Below are 16,390 nucleotides of genomic sequence, written 5' to 3'. Positions count from 1 at the left end.
ACATCACGTGATCGTGACTGCAATTCCTCCCCTTGGACTTCTTATTGACTTTGCTTATCAGAAGCCAGTTGGAAAGGTTACGAATGGCAGTCATCCTAAATACCTAACAATTGCCAAGTACCCAAATTACAATCAGGTGAACACAGGGATGCTGCAATGGTTATAAGTGTGAGGACCGACTATAAGTCCCCTTTTTCAGTGCCATTGTAACTTTGCATGATTGCTAAACAAATGGTTGTAAGTTAAGGACTATCTGCAGCAAACATACGAAACTAGTTTCTTTGCTCTTGATCTCTGCCCCTGGTTACTCAGAAGTATATAGCAGAGTACAGAAGTTCTATTTGTGCCTGTCATTGGTAATAGGCCTAACCTCTCAAGGCCTTTCAGCGGCTCCTTTTGAACTGGGGTCATATTTAGAATGGAGCGAGGACCAAAGAACTGAAAGGATCAGCTCCATTCATTACTGGCATTGTTCAAGAGCTGAAACATTGCAATGGATCCTGAGCCAAATTCTGAACGATAGTTAACAAACAGACTTTTCCCCTGCAACTCAAATTGGCTTTCATATCCTTAGCTATTTCCTTTCCTCCAGCTTGGTTTTAGCTCTAGCACAGAGGTCTCCAAACTTGGCAACTTTAAGACTTGTGGACTTCAACAAAGTCTTAAAGTTGCCAATTTTGGGGACCCCTGCTCTATCACATTGGAATATATGGGGAGAATCTTGCCAAAGACCCCCTGGGTATACAAAGTGAGGAGGAAGAGTTTAAAACTTGGCTCGGATCCATAATAAAATAAGGAGTGTGGTGGGTAACCTGGGGCGTAGAAACCCTGATAGCACTCCAAGAAAAATGAATGGCCTCGACTGCAGCGGGGCAACAGCAGCGGGCCTCCTAATTGCTGTTTGCATAAGAGTAATTAAGTCATATGCTTAAATAAAGGGCTCCATTCCATTCCCCGAATCTTCCATTAGCCATTAATCATTCATCGTAGCCTAGCATTTTTAACAATGCTGTCAGTGTGATTGTTCGTGTCCTTTGCGAATCACAGGGCCCTTAGGGGGTCACTCTCTTGGTAGCTAACTTCGATGATAGATTTATTTTACTTCTTTGAGAAAATCATGGTTGGTTGCTGGGGATGGAGGTGGTGGAGGGATGGGGTGGGGAAATGACTTGCAACCATCCCAGTTCAACATTGTTTTCTGTATTTCAGAATAGCCTTCTCTTTTCCCCAACGATAGGTCTACCCTTTGAATAGTTCCAGGCCAGCATTCTTCAAGCAAACTCCAATTATTCCACACCATTGTTACCAAACTGGCTCTGAATGATGAGAGCTACGATGCAGCCTAAGTGGAGTGCCCTGAGTTGCAGAGGTTGGCCTGGATATATTCTATCTGAACGAAAAACAGGTCTCAGATAGAAACCCACCTCCTTGTCTCTTAGTTCATAGCTAGCAAATTTATGTTTTACTCTCTCCTTCTGCTCCCTTTCAAATTCCCAAGACAGGAGGGGGGTGTCTTTTCTCTCTGCCATTTGATATGCTGACCCTTTTCCTCTTCCCCTCCCTGGCAGACGCTATGGTAGTGTAGATTCTGCCGCAAACGGGCACAGTGACGCTGAGTCTGCTTCCGGGTCAAGCAGACGCACGAGCCGCCAGCCCTCGCTCGAGAGCAGGCGCTCCATAGACCTATCTGATAGGTGGGTCTTTCTCTTGTTTTTCCGCTGTGTGCCTTTTGCAGAGTCACGTGGTTCTTGGTTTTTGCAAACTGGATTAGGCCATCAGCATCTATCCAGCAGTGGCTGCTACGACTCCCTTCCTGTTCCCATTCCACCTCCTGCAAATGTTTTTCTTTTCCCAAACAAAGATTGAATTTGAAATCAAGATTTTGCTAAGGTTGAACTTCCCTGAACTAGTTCTCAGTGGAATATATACATGCATGCACACGCATACACACTTTGTAACTCCTGGGGGAAGATTTTTCCCAACAGGCTATTGTAACATAAAGAAGGCTCAGCAAGATTTAAAAGAAATGATGCTATGCAATATCCTCTGCTTTAAAAATGAAACAAGTCTGGTGCAGATTTTCCCTTTCCCCAATCCACTTGGATGCAGCTTCTATCACTGCCATCAGCCATGGGTAACTGCTTACTACTAGGGATGGTGAGTTAGTGTAAAACTGCTGTCTTCCGTGACCAGTTTTCCCTCCCTGATCAAAGTTTCAGATACAAAGCCAGAATCTGGAAATCTATCTGAGTGGATTTCCCTTTCCACACCACCTCCATTTTCCATTGCTGTGTGACTTCTGAAATCAGCAGGTACACAATGTGTATAAGTAGGCTGAAATGGAGTTGGAAAGCCTGTAAGCTCAGTGGGTTCAGGGAAAACACATCAATTGTCTTAGCGTATTGTGAGAACCAGGCCTTTGCAACAAACAAACCATAATATAGCGCGTTTGAGCATAGTATGTTGGACATAGATGAGAGAGCCAACTTGGCAAGCATTGCCAGAACTTGACTGGAGATTCCCATCTCGGCAATGGGCCTTTCTGGTTTTCAAGTGTGGCACTAGCCATGATACTGAGCCAGGGGTTGTGATCATCTAGGAATGTTCACAGGTGTTCTCCCAGACCTTCATCAGAATAACAGAGTTGGAAGGGACCTTGAAGGTCTTCTAGTCCAACCCACTGCTCAAATTGGATGCCATATTTCTAAACTGGTATTGATCTCAACTACCTTGCAGTGTTTTACCATTGACTGCAGGGAAGAGGGAAATATGCAGAGGAACTGAACATTGTGCAAGCTATGTCTGTACCCCGTCATTTGATAACATCCAGAAATTTAAAAACAGAAGTGCAGATTCCTAAGGCAATCGGCTGCACTGCCTCCCATCTAAGACTTCAAAATTGCAATCAAGCCATTGAAGACTAGATGCCTTCCTCTACCAGGCCAAAAGTTGAATAAACAGGCACCCGCATTATTTTGTGAGTCTGCCTTCCTTTGTCCCTCCCCCATTGCCAATGCTGGAAATGTGGTTTCGGTCTAATCCAGGTATGTCCCATATCATGTCTGCATGTGCTTCCCGTAAGCCTCTCTGCTTGCTCAGAGACAGTCTGATCAGTCTGCCGTAATGTAGCTTCTGGGATTTAAAGCTATCTGTCCCTACAGTGAATCCAACTGTCCCTCTGTTCTTTCTGTGTCCCCTCTCTGATCCTCATGTCCCCTCTTTCTTCTGTCATTTGATACTCTATATTTTGAGAATGTGTGACGAGTCAATCTAACTCTGTCAGGGGAAGGGAGGAGTTCCTTTTGGAAGACATCAATCTTTCTTTAGAGGTCTGAAGAAGCATCTTGGTTTTTTCAAGGGGAAAAAAAACCAAGAAAAGTCCAGCTGCCTTTTGAAAAGCACCTTTGGGACAACCATGACCTGAATGATTGAGAATCACCATAGATTTTTAGAAGACAAGTGCAAACCTTGTATGAGTGTCAATTCCAGAGTGTAGCTTTGATTCTTTTCTCCCTAAAATGCTACCAATCTGTATGAAGAGGTCTGTATTATTTTTAAGCAGGTGGGAAAGGGTACACACGCCACCATCACCTTAGGGCTCATCCACTTCATTTGGAGACATCATGAATACATTTGATCGAGAGGTACAGTCTATGCATGTGTGTGTATGTGCGTGTTTATTCAGAAGAATGAAATCAAAATTTTATTGCTGGCTGAGGATTTCTGGGAGTTATAATCCACACAATGTGACCATTATTTTCAATGGTTTCTGGCCAAAAACACCCATTGCAGAAAACAGATTCGCTTAACAAGCACCACAAGAAAAGCTTATGAAATAGGGTGTGGTCACATGGTGACCTGCTTAATGACCACAACCATATATGACCGTAATTCTGAGCCCAAATATGGTTGTAAGTCAAGGGATACCTGATAATTCTGTCACAGAGGGCCTCTGTGTATGTATGTCTGTGTAAATGATCATGTCTGGACCACTGATTAGAAAGGTGTATATGGTTTCCCTATTCTTACCAATTTTCTCTCTCCTATTATACCAGCAGCAGGTGTACATTTTATTTGGCTTTATCATCCAGTGCTATCTATAACTGCTATGTCCCTAAAAGAACTGAATCATTAGAGGGGCAGGCTGGTGTTTATTGTTCTATGTTTCTGCGTCTTTGGCTGCTGTCTCTTTTTGTGACTGATTGCTGCTGGTGGCTTGGCTGAATCTGTGGAACTGGCAGAAAATGGACTTTGGGCATTGTAAAGGTAGTCAGGCTAACTTATGCAGATTGTTCTCCAGTTTGTACATGGGGGAATGACTCTGATTAACCAGTTTGATCATGGTTCAGTGAGTGGGAATAATAGGCAGGAGAGTGGTGGACTAAGACACTATCACCTTTCCTTCATTCCCTGGCACTAAATATCAGCACAATGGTATGACCAGAGTTGGAACTGATGTTGTACTTACTCTGTTAATAGCTAGAAGTGGATTAGATGCAATTGCATGTAAGCTTGGAGTTACATACAATTGCAAATTCCTAAACTTTATGTTGGGCTGACCTATAGAACGCTCTAAATATAAGTATTTGCTTATGTTAAATGCTTGTGGGGTTCACAGGATCCCTAATCTGTCCTTTTACTGAGCAGCTGCTCATGAAAGCAGATGCCTTCTAATAATGTTTGCTAGTCGTTCCCCTGGCTCACAAAGAAAGGAGCTGCCCAGATCTAAAAGTAATCTAGAGATCTCACATGAAGAAATTCACAGCCTCCTGATGAGATTACAGTTCCATAGGAGAGATTACTGAAATGAGGCCCCAAATGGGACATATTTGGAAATGTAATCCGAGCAAGGATGCACCCCTGTAATGTTGGCTACCCTCTTGCTTGGAACCATTCAGAGTCTTTGGGGTGTTAGGAAGGCCAGCATAGGTGTAAATTTCAATCCATTATTATTATTTTTGGAGGTGTGTGGAAGAGAGATCTAGACATGCTCAATAGTTGTGCTATGTGGACCTGTAGAGAAATAAATGTGAGGATTGGCTTTAGTGAGCTAACTCCACCATGTTCTCCTTAAGCTCACTTATAACCTCCCCCTTTCCTCCTTGGTTTCTGCCTCTGTTTCTCCATCCCCGTCCCCAACCCCTGCCCATCCCTACAGCCCCACTGGGAGCAGCCGCTATGCCTCCTCAGCTGAGCTGAGCCAGGGTAGTTCGCAGCTGAGTGACGAATTTGACCCCGATGATGTCAGCCTGGACGAACGGGATGGCGACTCCTACCACTCTTGCCACAGCTCCGTGAGCTATCACAAGGACTCCCCGCACTGGGACGAAGAAGAGGATGACTTCTACCTGGAGGAGGACGAGTTCAACGGAGAGTACAGTGAGAACGAAGAGTACTACCCCGAGGACAAGGCGCCCGACGCTGACCATGAATCTTACCCCAAGGAGAGTCCTCTGCAGCAGCCAGAGCCGCAGCCGAAGGCCCCACAGGTCCAGCCAGCCACGCTATTTGCTCTATCCCAGCAGAAGTCGCCCCAGCAGGCCCAACAGCAGCAGCTCCAGCAGAAGCCACCCCAACAGGCCCAAGCCCAGCCTCCGCCACAGAAACCACCGCAACAGGCCCAGCAACAGGTGCCGCCAGAGCAACAGAGGCAGCAGCAGCCCTTGCAGCAAAAAATGCCTCCTCAGGGGCAGCAGCAGAAGCAGCCACCCCAGCAGCCCCAACAGCCCCAGCTGCCCCCCATGCAGCAGAAACAGCTGCCCCAGCAGCAGCAGCAACAACAGCAGGCAGCCGCGAGGTTGCAACCGCAGGTCCAGAAAGAGGAGAAGGTGGACGAGATTCCAATTGTCCTGCAGGAGGAAAAACCAGCAGAAGAGACTCCAGCTGTGGAGAAGACTCCCCAGGAAGAGCCCCCCAAGTCAGAAGAGAAGTAAGAGATTCTTTAATCGTTGGAACTTGTAAAAGTCAGAGTTTCCTTGTCTGCCTAGGTCAGTCTCGGTCCTGCTGTAGGGCAGCTTTGAGCCTGAGAGAACCATTGCTCTTCGTGGGTCCCTTTAGCAACAGGAATATACATCCACCATGCTACATTCAGCCTCAGGAAGCCAGAAACGCCATTTTAATCACCCACCGTGTCCCTGGCATAGGATCCTAACGTGGAATTGTGGGAGATTAAAATGAAAATAAAGCTTGTCCCAGTGTTTTGAAAGGAGTAGGGGAAACGCCCTCACAGTACACTTCTTCCATTCCACTCATACTACGTCATTTTATGGTCTGCCCTTAGTTGTCACCTCTCTCAAAAGTTTAGGAATGGGGTCATCCAATCACAGTAGGTAAGTGGAGATTTAGATGATCTTCCTTCTGTGTCCCGCAAAGTAGTTCCTCAGTTTATAATTAAATTACTGCCACAAGATGTGGTGATGGCTACTAGTTTAGATAGTTTTATTTGATTGATTCATTCATTTGTACTACTGAATCCCATAGGACTCCTGATGATTGACAGTGTTGTCAAATAAAATTTCCATGGTAAATAATTCATAAAGCACCCTTGGTAAGCACTCAATAATATATACATAAAACATCTACAATAGAGATAAATCAATTAAAATGTAAGTAACAGACAAACCCTAATATAGCTGAGCGATATATTCAGCAGCAAACAATCAGTGTATGCAATAAATGATCTTCAAAAGAATTCAGTTTTGATCATCCTGAGTGAAATCAAGGTGGGATCAAGCCTGATCATATGTGTATATGCACATACAAAGAAACAGTGCTTCGTTTACATACTTCTGATTGACACTTTGACATTTTTTTACCCTTTCTTGGACACTGTTCGGACATATTTGAGATTTGCATAAGAGTTTTAGTGTACTGGCAGTTTTAGCATGCAATTTCCCCCTTTTCCCTGCTATTGCAAGCTAAGTTGATATCTTCAGTGAGCTATCTACTATGACTTCAAGATCATTCTCTTGGTTAGTGACGGCATGGGTATGTGAAGGTAGGAGGTTTTGGCGTGGTGTGCATCAAGTTATCCTTCCTTAAACTAAACCACATCTGGCATTTGATTAACCCAGTTTAAAGAGATCTGGAGTTCATCAGAATATTTTGGTTTTTACCAACCAAAGTAATTTCTTATGATCCACAAATTGGCCAATTTATTGCTTACCTCAATTTAAATTCCAGAAAGGGAGTGCTATTTAAATTTCCCATAGTCCACTGGAACAACATTATATTGGCGACAATATAACAAATACAATTGTGGATCCTTAAATCCAGTTGCCATTCAGTTGCTAAGTGAGTAATTGATACTGGGATTAACACAGTAGTGTGCTGTTCTAAGATCTTTGAACTTGGCAGTGGCCTACATTTATCTACCCTAACATATAATCTGTAGCATAAAACTTGCCAAACCCATTGTCCACTCTGGCAAGCCTGGTCACCGGGCCGCTTCTTTTGTGGACGAAGAGTGTGTGGGCGAGCGACGCGCCCCACCCTGCCTGAAGTACATAATTTTTTGAGTGTTTATGTTTGTCCTGACCCACATGACCCAGCGCAGCAAGGAAGACCTTTTGCAAAAACGGTCCCTATTGCAGATGGTCATAGCCAGGGATAGGATTCTACCAGTTGGCATCTATTTGCTAGAACCGGTTGTAAACATTCTAAGCAGTTCGGTCAGAAGAAATTACTGGCCTAATCCTGTAAGGAAGGCAGGAAGGAAACATTCTGGTGTTGCTTACAGAAACTGCCTCTCCGTTAACCCTTATTATATTCTTGGCAGGACTAGACTTCCTGTCTCAGGAACTTCTCTGGAGTTTTTTTCCCCCTCCTTTGCTGGTACTTTGCTTGTGTGGAGTGACCATTCAAAGTTACAAAAGCCCTGAAAAATGATTTATGACCATTTTTCACACTTATGACTGTTGCAGCATCCCCACAGTCAAGAGAGCCCAGGCGAGGAGATGCGTGCCTTGATGTGAGTGATATTGAGTTGGCCACACCCAGCCAATAACATGACTACCAAGCCATGTCCACCCAGTCACATGACTACCAAGCCACGCCCACCCCCTAAGCCATGCCCACAGAACCGGTTGTTAAAAAATTTGAATCCCACCCCTGGTTATAGCCCTGAGTCAAGTGATCCCCTTTTGCAGCCTCCTGACAGGCATAGTCAATGGGGAAACAACCTTTTCGAAACTTAATCCCAGCCACCACCCCAGGTGGCTTAATGGATTGGGTTAATGGATTAGGGGACTTAATGATCTTAAGTCTTAAGATCTTAATGATAAACAACCCTTTTGTAACTTACCAACTGCATGCCAAATCCCAGCCACTGCCCCAGCGGGTACTGGCTGCGCATGCACTTAAATAGGGCCAGATTTTGGGATAGGGCTTAATTTTAATGCATGCACACAAAACAGTGCTGGGCCTTCTTTTTGGGGTGGGTCGTGTTTTAGGAGAAACACGGTAGTACTATGAATAGTATTGACTTCATAAAATTAGGCAACATTTAATATAGGAAAAATATAAGATATACTTTTATTACTGAAATTGTTGATATCTACCTCATCTTCAGGACTAGGGGCTTCAGGACTAGCTCTACAGAGACCCTAAAAGATTAACGGACCCCAATTATCCATCATTTCAGCTATTTCGATAATTTTTCAACCATCTACTGATCCCCAGACACTTATCAACCCTTTGAGGGGCGGTGTCAACGTTGATCACTTTGAAGATCCTGATTTAGAGGGAAACACCCTTCTGCTGGCTGACCTCCCTTGAACAATATTCTTTAGGTTCTTAAATACAACCTGAAGTTATTTCTTGAAGTGGAACTAACGAGTTACTAAAAAAATAGGGTGAAATTTTTTTGAAAGAAAGCAGTTTGATAGAGTTGTTTCCTGTAAATTCTCAGCCAAGGATCAGATGCTGGATTTTGCACTTGACCTCTGCATTCTGGTTACAGGGAGAAGGAGGAAGTTGAAGTGGTAGACCCCAAAGCACGAGCAAAAGCCAACTGGTTACGGGCATTCAACAAAGTCTGCATTCAACTCCAAGAGGCAGGTATCCTTTGTGAAATCATGGACATACATGGGACATCTTTGAGAAATGTGATTTGTTTGATATATGGATAAGAGTTTTCTTCACAGATAGTCCCTGACTTAAAACCATTCATTTAGCAAGCATTCAAAGTTACAATATCATTTAAAAAGTGAGTTACAACTGGTCCTCCTACTTACAACCGTTAGAACCCCCCCAGCCATTTAATAAAAACCGGAGTTGGTGGCAAATGACATTTTTTTTTTACAGTTGCGCAGCCTGGGTTAAACCTTCTAGCAACAACCAAAGGCAATAGAGCCTGATCAATGGACCTGAGTGCTTGGCAATGCTTTAAATACAACATACTGAAAAACATACTTGTCCACCTCCCAATTGGCATGTAATTTATGACAGTTGTTATTTCTAGTGAAAAAGAGACAATCTAAGTTTAAATCAATCTATTTTTAAAAAACATATTTTTTCTCTCCCTATTGAATATCCTTCAGATAAAACCTCTTCCAACTGTTTTTTTTTTTCTGAGATTCTCTTTGGCTTTTGCCATTTTGAATTATCTGGTTTTGTTTTTAAAACAGGATAGGTATGCTAAGATTCCTCCAGTGTAATTGTTTTTTAAATCTTCAAATTCTTATAGACAACAAATACTGTAGTAGCAGTATGCTTCAGTCCATTTTTATTTCAAGCACACATTATCAATAACACACCAAAAGAACCCCAGTGATCAGTAATGCAAACAGTTACATAGATGCTTGGTAGTATTATTCTTTTTATATGATGGTACATTAATAATGTACCTCAAATTTGATTAGATTTATGCTTTAGTTATGATTATTTTAGTATGTTTTAATGTGCATAAATCCCTAGTTTATTTATTTATTTTATTTATTTATTTATTTATTTGATTTGCCAATTGTTTACAAGATAATAAGTATAAATGTATACATAGTTGTGAATACATGAAATGGGTACATATAAGAAAAATAAAAGAATAAGAGAAACAATAGGACAGGGACGGTAGGCACGTTGGTGCGCTTATGCACGCCCCTACAGGCCTCTTAGGAAAGGGGTGAGGTCAATAGTAGACAGTCTAAGGTTAAAGTTTTTGGGGTTTGGGGAAGAAACTACAGAGTCGGGTAGAGTATTCCAGACATTGACCACTCTATTGCTGAAGTCGTATTTCCTGCAATCAAGTTTGGTGCGGTTTACTTTGAGTTTGTATCTATTGTGTGCTCTTGTGTTGTTATGGTTGAAGCTGAAGTATTCATTGACAGGTAGGACATTGCAATGTATGATTTTGTATACCATGCTTAATTAATTCCAAAATTAATTTTAGAAATTCTTTTAGTTTAACAGAATTGAGAGATGTATTAAGAGAATAAAATAAAAGAACAGGTAAAAGAAAATATCTCTTTTCTGAAAACCAATGACACATAAAATTATTAGCATGATCATGCATCTCTCTTCTAAAATACATGCCACTGAGTTGAATGGGATTCACTCCCAGATATACGCATAGATTTGCAGCTTCAGTATGATCTTAGTTATATGTATATTCCCTGTAACTGGGAAGAAATCTGCAATATGAAAATTATGCTTCAACCTGTATATGAAAATTATGCTTCAGCCAGATTTATTATATTTATTACAAAATATGCTACCAGATGCCTAGTTTTTATAATCCTTCACAGTCCCGTGTGGCTCTCATGTGGCAAATAACAAACTTAACTCATGGGGGTATCTCTGCAATTTTCTTGGCAATAATCAGAAATTATTTGCTGTTAGTAGTTTTTTTTTTTTTTTTTTTTAGCAAGCTTAAATTCTTGTAATTTTTGGTATGAATTAGGCTTGGCCAAGCATAGCCTTTCAAGCTCGGCTCAGGCCAGCTGAGTGCAGCCACTTACTACAGATGAGAGTATAATGGGCTTCTGCAAATTGGTGTCCACTGTGATGGAAAACATTGAAATTGCAGCTGTTAGAGAACAGCTGCTGGGTTTCCTGTGGAATCACCAGAAATATGAATGAGAAAGCATACATGAGTGACACTTTTTGAAATGACAATGAACAGAAATTCTACATTTATTCGGCACTCAAGAGTAAAAGTAGAAGATTCTTCCCATCCTCCAGCTTCTGCAGTGAATTTGAACACCTTTAACCGCTGCCTGCAAACATGCCTAGGCCGGATGCATCACATGCTGGCCACACCCATGCCCGGTTTAGTGAAGAGGAAAATGTCATGATGCATCATGACTTTTGACACCCCTGATGTAGAACTGGCCATAGCAGGGCCCATTTGATACATCTGGCCTGTTTATGTCCACTTTCACCCTCTTCAAAGCCTGTTGGAAGGATTCCTCCTATTTGGCTGCTGCTACTAGGATATTCAAATTTGGTGGAATGGCATGGGTGGTGGAGCATTTTGATCCAAAACTACTATTATTAATACAACCACTATTACTACTGATAGCAGCAACAAGAGCACATTGGTTCACAAAAAAGACTTGTGGACCAGAATCTTTGGTCGCAGCAAGTCACAGCAGAGCCTCAGCTAAATCCATAATTTTCTGTTTTTCAGGCTCGAGGCGAAGGCTCTGGCGAATCAAAATCCCTCTGGTTTAAAGGCGGGTGAGTTCCAGTCCTGGGGAATGGGGTGAAATGGAAACATTCTTTGGATGACTTGTACATTGCCGTTTTCGAAGGTTCTGCCCTAATTGCAGGTTATTCCCAACATTGCCCCCATCCAAGTAGGCACTAAAGAACATTGCTAGAGGTTTTTAAGAAGAGATTAGAAAATCATTTGTCTAGGAAGGTATAAGCAGGGGGTTGGACTAGAAGACCTCCAAGCTCCCTTCCAACCACATGATTCTATCTTCCATGACTTTATTTCCATGTTGAGAAGCAACCACTCAGTTCCCCTTCCCATATTTATGCACTTCCTTTCTGATTCACTACTGGTAGAGACAAGAAGGATTAATAGATCTTTTGTATTATTAAAGAGAAAAAGAATGTCCTCCCCCCCAAAAGCCATCAGCAACCACGTCTCATCTGCACATTCAGATGGCAGAGAACTGTAAAATGTAATCTCTGCAACGATTTTGCAGAACATAACAATTGTTTTTGACAGATGGGGTATTAGAATGGTTTCCATTTAATCAGATCTAGTATGCAGTTCTCCTTATTTGACAGTATTTCATAGATGACATTACTGTAATGCTCAGGACGTATTACAAGAATGGACATCCAGCAGTTAAAGATTACATTAGATCTAACAGATGGCACTCAATAACAGTTAGCTCTTGGCAGGATTTGACAAATGCAAAAGCGTTTAGTACGATTTATGGCTATACATTTAGCAAGACTTTTATATTTTTCTTTTGAACTTAAAATGGCAGGATTTCATTAGTCGTAGACAGATTTCAAAAAACTGTAATTGTTTAAAATCCTGAGCAGTAAAATTTAATTTCCTAGTTCCTTCAACTTAGACAGAAGTACATTTTAAACATTGAAAATAAATTAAAAATTAAACTCTAATTAAAAGAATATGATTAAATTGGGCATGAAGTATTGTGAATATGTATAAAACTATTCAGGGTATAGAAAAGAAATATTTTTTTCCTTCTCCCATGACCAACAATACTGTCAATTTATTTGATAATAAATAGACAATATAGTTCCTTTTTCACATAATCCATCAATAATTTGAGGGTCTACCAATCACAGCCAGTAATAGCCTCTGACTTAAGGTGTTTTCAAAAGGTCCTTAGACCAAATCATGCATAAATAATTACCCTGTTGAATCATAAACTTCCAGATGAAGAAATGCTGCATTTAATGGGAAAATTTCAGCCAGAGAAGCTGGGACCACCCAAGAAGTATCTGATTGTTGTCCACTATTTGAATGTAGATAGCCGTTGGTGCTTGGTCTAATTAGCATGCTGTTCTTATGTTCTGACAGATGGAGAGAGAGGGGAATCTCTTTCTATTCCTGCTGATAAAATTTGTCCAATTTGATGTCCCAGAGTTGATCCTTACAGCCCTCATCCTCAAACAAAATCCCAAAAATTCAAATCATAAGAAGCTTTCTATTTGGGATATCAATACAGTCTGTGCATAGATGTACGCACATATATACCTCTTGAAAGAATAGATTCACATCTATTCAACTGTGGCTTTCACTGTCGTGACTATTGAAGTTTCTACGTGCTAGTCCAGACCTGGCCTCCAAAATGGGAAAATACTTCTCTGAAAGATGACATCATGATTTCTGCTTTGGAACAAAAGTATTTGAATGGAGATTCCCCATATTCTTCCTGCTCAATATTTGTGGACCCTTGTTCGTCCAAAGTTATATTGGAAAAGGGCACAATTCTCCTGTCTTTGACAAGTTGTGCAAAGTTTTGTACTCTTTTGAATTTTGGTTTGACAAGACATAGCCATGATGTAAAAGAAAGGGATGTTGGGGCCTTGGAAAATGATGTTGCCCTCTATGTTTAAGTGTCTCTAAAATCAGCTATTGTATTACCACTTTCCCATAAGGAAGTCTGTCATCGGGCAAGGGACAACATCAGAATTCTCTCCTCCCACCCCATTCTCTTCCAAGTAACAGAATAAACATAGAGACCTCCAGGGCAATGCTCAGCCTTGTGCATGTTCCTATCCAAATACTTCCACTGCCTCATCTTTTGATGCCTCCCCTTCCTCTCCCTTCTCTGCTTCCCTATCCTAACCTGGTTTCAAATTTCCTCCAGCCTTCCTTCACCTGTCCTCTTGTATGATCTGACTGTTTTTGTCTCTTCTCCAGGCCTGGTGGCGGGTTGATCATAATTGATAGTATGCCTGACATTCGCAAAAGAAAACCCATTCCCCTAGTTAGCGATTTGGTGAGGTTTCTTCTTCTAACATCTTTCTTTTTTCTCTCTCTCTCTCCCTCCAGCAGCTGCTGGCTTTCTCTGCTCTGGAACAGCAGGAATTCCACTAAATGTGTCTCTGGAGCCAGCTAATGGAAGGATGAATGTGACCGCATAGATTGAAGTCCTTGAATTCAATATTTTGCAATTTGAGATCTGGTGTAATCTTTGGCTGAGGCAGTGAATTGGCAAATGCCCTGGTGCAAATTCTCAATGTCTTAAATAGCCTCATTTGACTGATTGTTTGATTTCATTGGTGTCCCACCTTCCATGTTGAGAGAGGAGAATGATGGGAAGGTAGACAGGGGTTGACTACATTGGTAAGATTTCTTTCTTTATATAGAAAGATGGATGCACTTATTCGTTTGCAAAAACACCCGTATCATCCATCCCAAGCCTGGTGCTCTCTGAAGCCCTTTGTGAGATTTTGAGTTGGAATCAAGAAAGTATTTGGACTAGTAAAACTGTAGTCCCAAGGGCACCCACTGCTTCAAAAATGAATCTAGCAGCAGCAATATAGCCTTTGGCTAAATCCTATTTGTAATACAATAATTTAATATTAGACAATGTTTCTTAACCTTGGCAACATTATGATATGTGGACTAACTCCCAGAATTGAGACTCCCAGAATTCCCCAGCCAGCATAGGGATATATTTAATAGCTATTGAACAGATATTAAATAAATATTAACAGATATTTAATAGATATTAATGTATCTTAAAGCCCACATATTTTAAATTTGCTAAAATTGAGATTTCTTCACATCTTCAAATCCAGATTGACTGCTTCATAGGCACAGTTGTATAATTCATTTTGCAGCAATACAAACATTGTATTGGCTTTTTTTTTTTTTTTTGGCTTCCTATCAAGGCTCTTGGGTTTTCTGAAGTCTCCCATTCGAGTACTAACTAGATTCAACACTACTTAATTTCCCAATTAGATTAAATCAACCAGATGCTGCCTCTTATGGTGGAATGGGACAACTCATTGCAACCAACTCATCATGGCAACTCACTGCGGGACAATTCAACAATTCAATTTAATTATTAAAAATAAATTTTAAAATATTTTAATTTTTGTTATTCACATTTCATTTTGTCCCTCCTTTCTTTAATGATTCTATTCCACTACTTCTTTGATATTAGTGTAATTCTTGTCCAGCGGTGAGTTGTCTCACAGCAAGTTGGCCATGGTGAGTTGGTTACAGTGAGATCTCTTCTACAAACTTGCAGTGGAAATGTGTCTCTAGCAACTGCATTGCACCAGTTCTCAAATTATAACAAAGAATAATTTTTAGTTCCATTAAAATTCAAAGGCCTAGAAGAAAACTAGTAAATAATAATTGCTGCTACAAGTTTCATGTTGATCCCCTTTCTGCCCTAAAATGTAGCTCATAACAACACCTGAAAACAGGATTGGCAGGGAAGGAAAGATCACATTCTCCATTACTCTGGCTCCAGCGTGCGCCGCCTCTTATTCAGTTGCCTCTGCTTCGCTTTGCTAATAAAGCTTGTTTTGTTTCTCTTCCATCTTCTGCTTGCTGATGCTGTTGTGGGTGCATTCTCTCTCAGGGGAGCTGCAGTAAAGTTTCTGCGCTGCATTAACAGCATGCCCGACATTAAGGCTGGACGTAAATCTCTTCCGCTAGTGATCAGCGATCTGGTGAGAACGAGGTGAAAGGGAGAAACCCCCACCCAGGATTACTTTTCCCCTGAACCCAGGATCCCAATAACAACTAGTTGCAAATGCCTGATTTAACAAATGCTATACAAAATCCTTCTCCAACATGGAACACTGAATGTTTTCCTGCATTTTAATTTTCCAATTTTGTCTCCTTCTCCTAACACCACACTCCCAAACCTCACTATTCCCAAGATACAACCCTTCCTGTTGTGTGAGGCCTACCCTTCAACATGTTTTTGACTCACCACATTTTTTGCACTTTTCCTTGTATGCTTCCCTTATTGACAGATTCCCTTACCATCAGCCTTTTGGAGAAGGCATAGTTCAGTGAGAACTTACCTTTGAAGGAGATTCTTCAGGTAAACTGTCTTGGCAGGACTGGTGAACTAAAATTTTAGAGTAGAGAATATTGGGAAGACATATTTGTTAGCCAAAAGTAACCACGCTTCAGTGGTACTTAAATGAACTGGATTAGGTCCCCAGCTTCTCCAGAAGGACGAGATGATAATAGTGTCCTCTGCCCATGTGATACCGTGTGCTATACTCAGTAGCTAGAGAAAGAGCATATTCAGAAAACCAAAAACAACAAAGCTGGAAGTTTTTAAGGAGAAATTGAATAACCACTTGTCTGTAATGATGTAGGGTTTCCTGCCTAGGCAGAGGGTTGGACTGGAAGATCTCCAAGGTCCCTTCCAATTCTGTTATTCTCTTCTAAAGCTCAGATAAAAATCTCATTGCTCAAGAGAAACCA

General features: G+C 41.4%; 1 protein-coding gene across 1 annotated transcript in view; it reads left to right on the top strand.

Moving 5' to 3' along the window:
• Positions 1–16,390, top strand: part of UNC13A (unc-13 homolog A) — a 126,931-nt gene that overhangs the window by 44,533 nt on the left and 66,008 nt on the right. Inside the window, exons 10-14 of the mRNA XM_087952620.1 lie at positions 1,569–1,694; positions 5,159–5,929; positions 8,960–9,053; positions 11,624–11,673; positions 13,850–13,928. Of these exons, the coding sequence (XP_087808746.1) occupies positions 1,569–1,694; positions 5,159–5,929; positions 8,960–9,053; positions 11,624–11,673; positions 13,850–13,928 (1,120 nt within the window). The remainder of the gene's footprint in view (positions 1–1,568; positions 1,695–5,158; positions 5,930–8,959; positions 9,054–11,623; positions 11,674–13,849; positions 13,929–16,390) is intronic.

This window comes from Notechis scutatus, chromosome 1, assembly GCF_049901735.1.
Source record: "Notechis scutatus isolate UNSWTSFEM ecotype Mainland chromosome 1, rNotScu1.2, whole genome shotgun sequence".
Classification (NCBI taxonomy): Eukaryota; Metazoa; Chordata; class Lepidosauria; order Squamata; family Elapidae; genus Notechis; species Notechis scutatus.
Note: the sequence above shows the minus strand (reverse complement) of the source record. Positions and strands in the feature narration are given on the sequence as shown.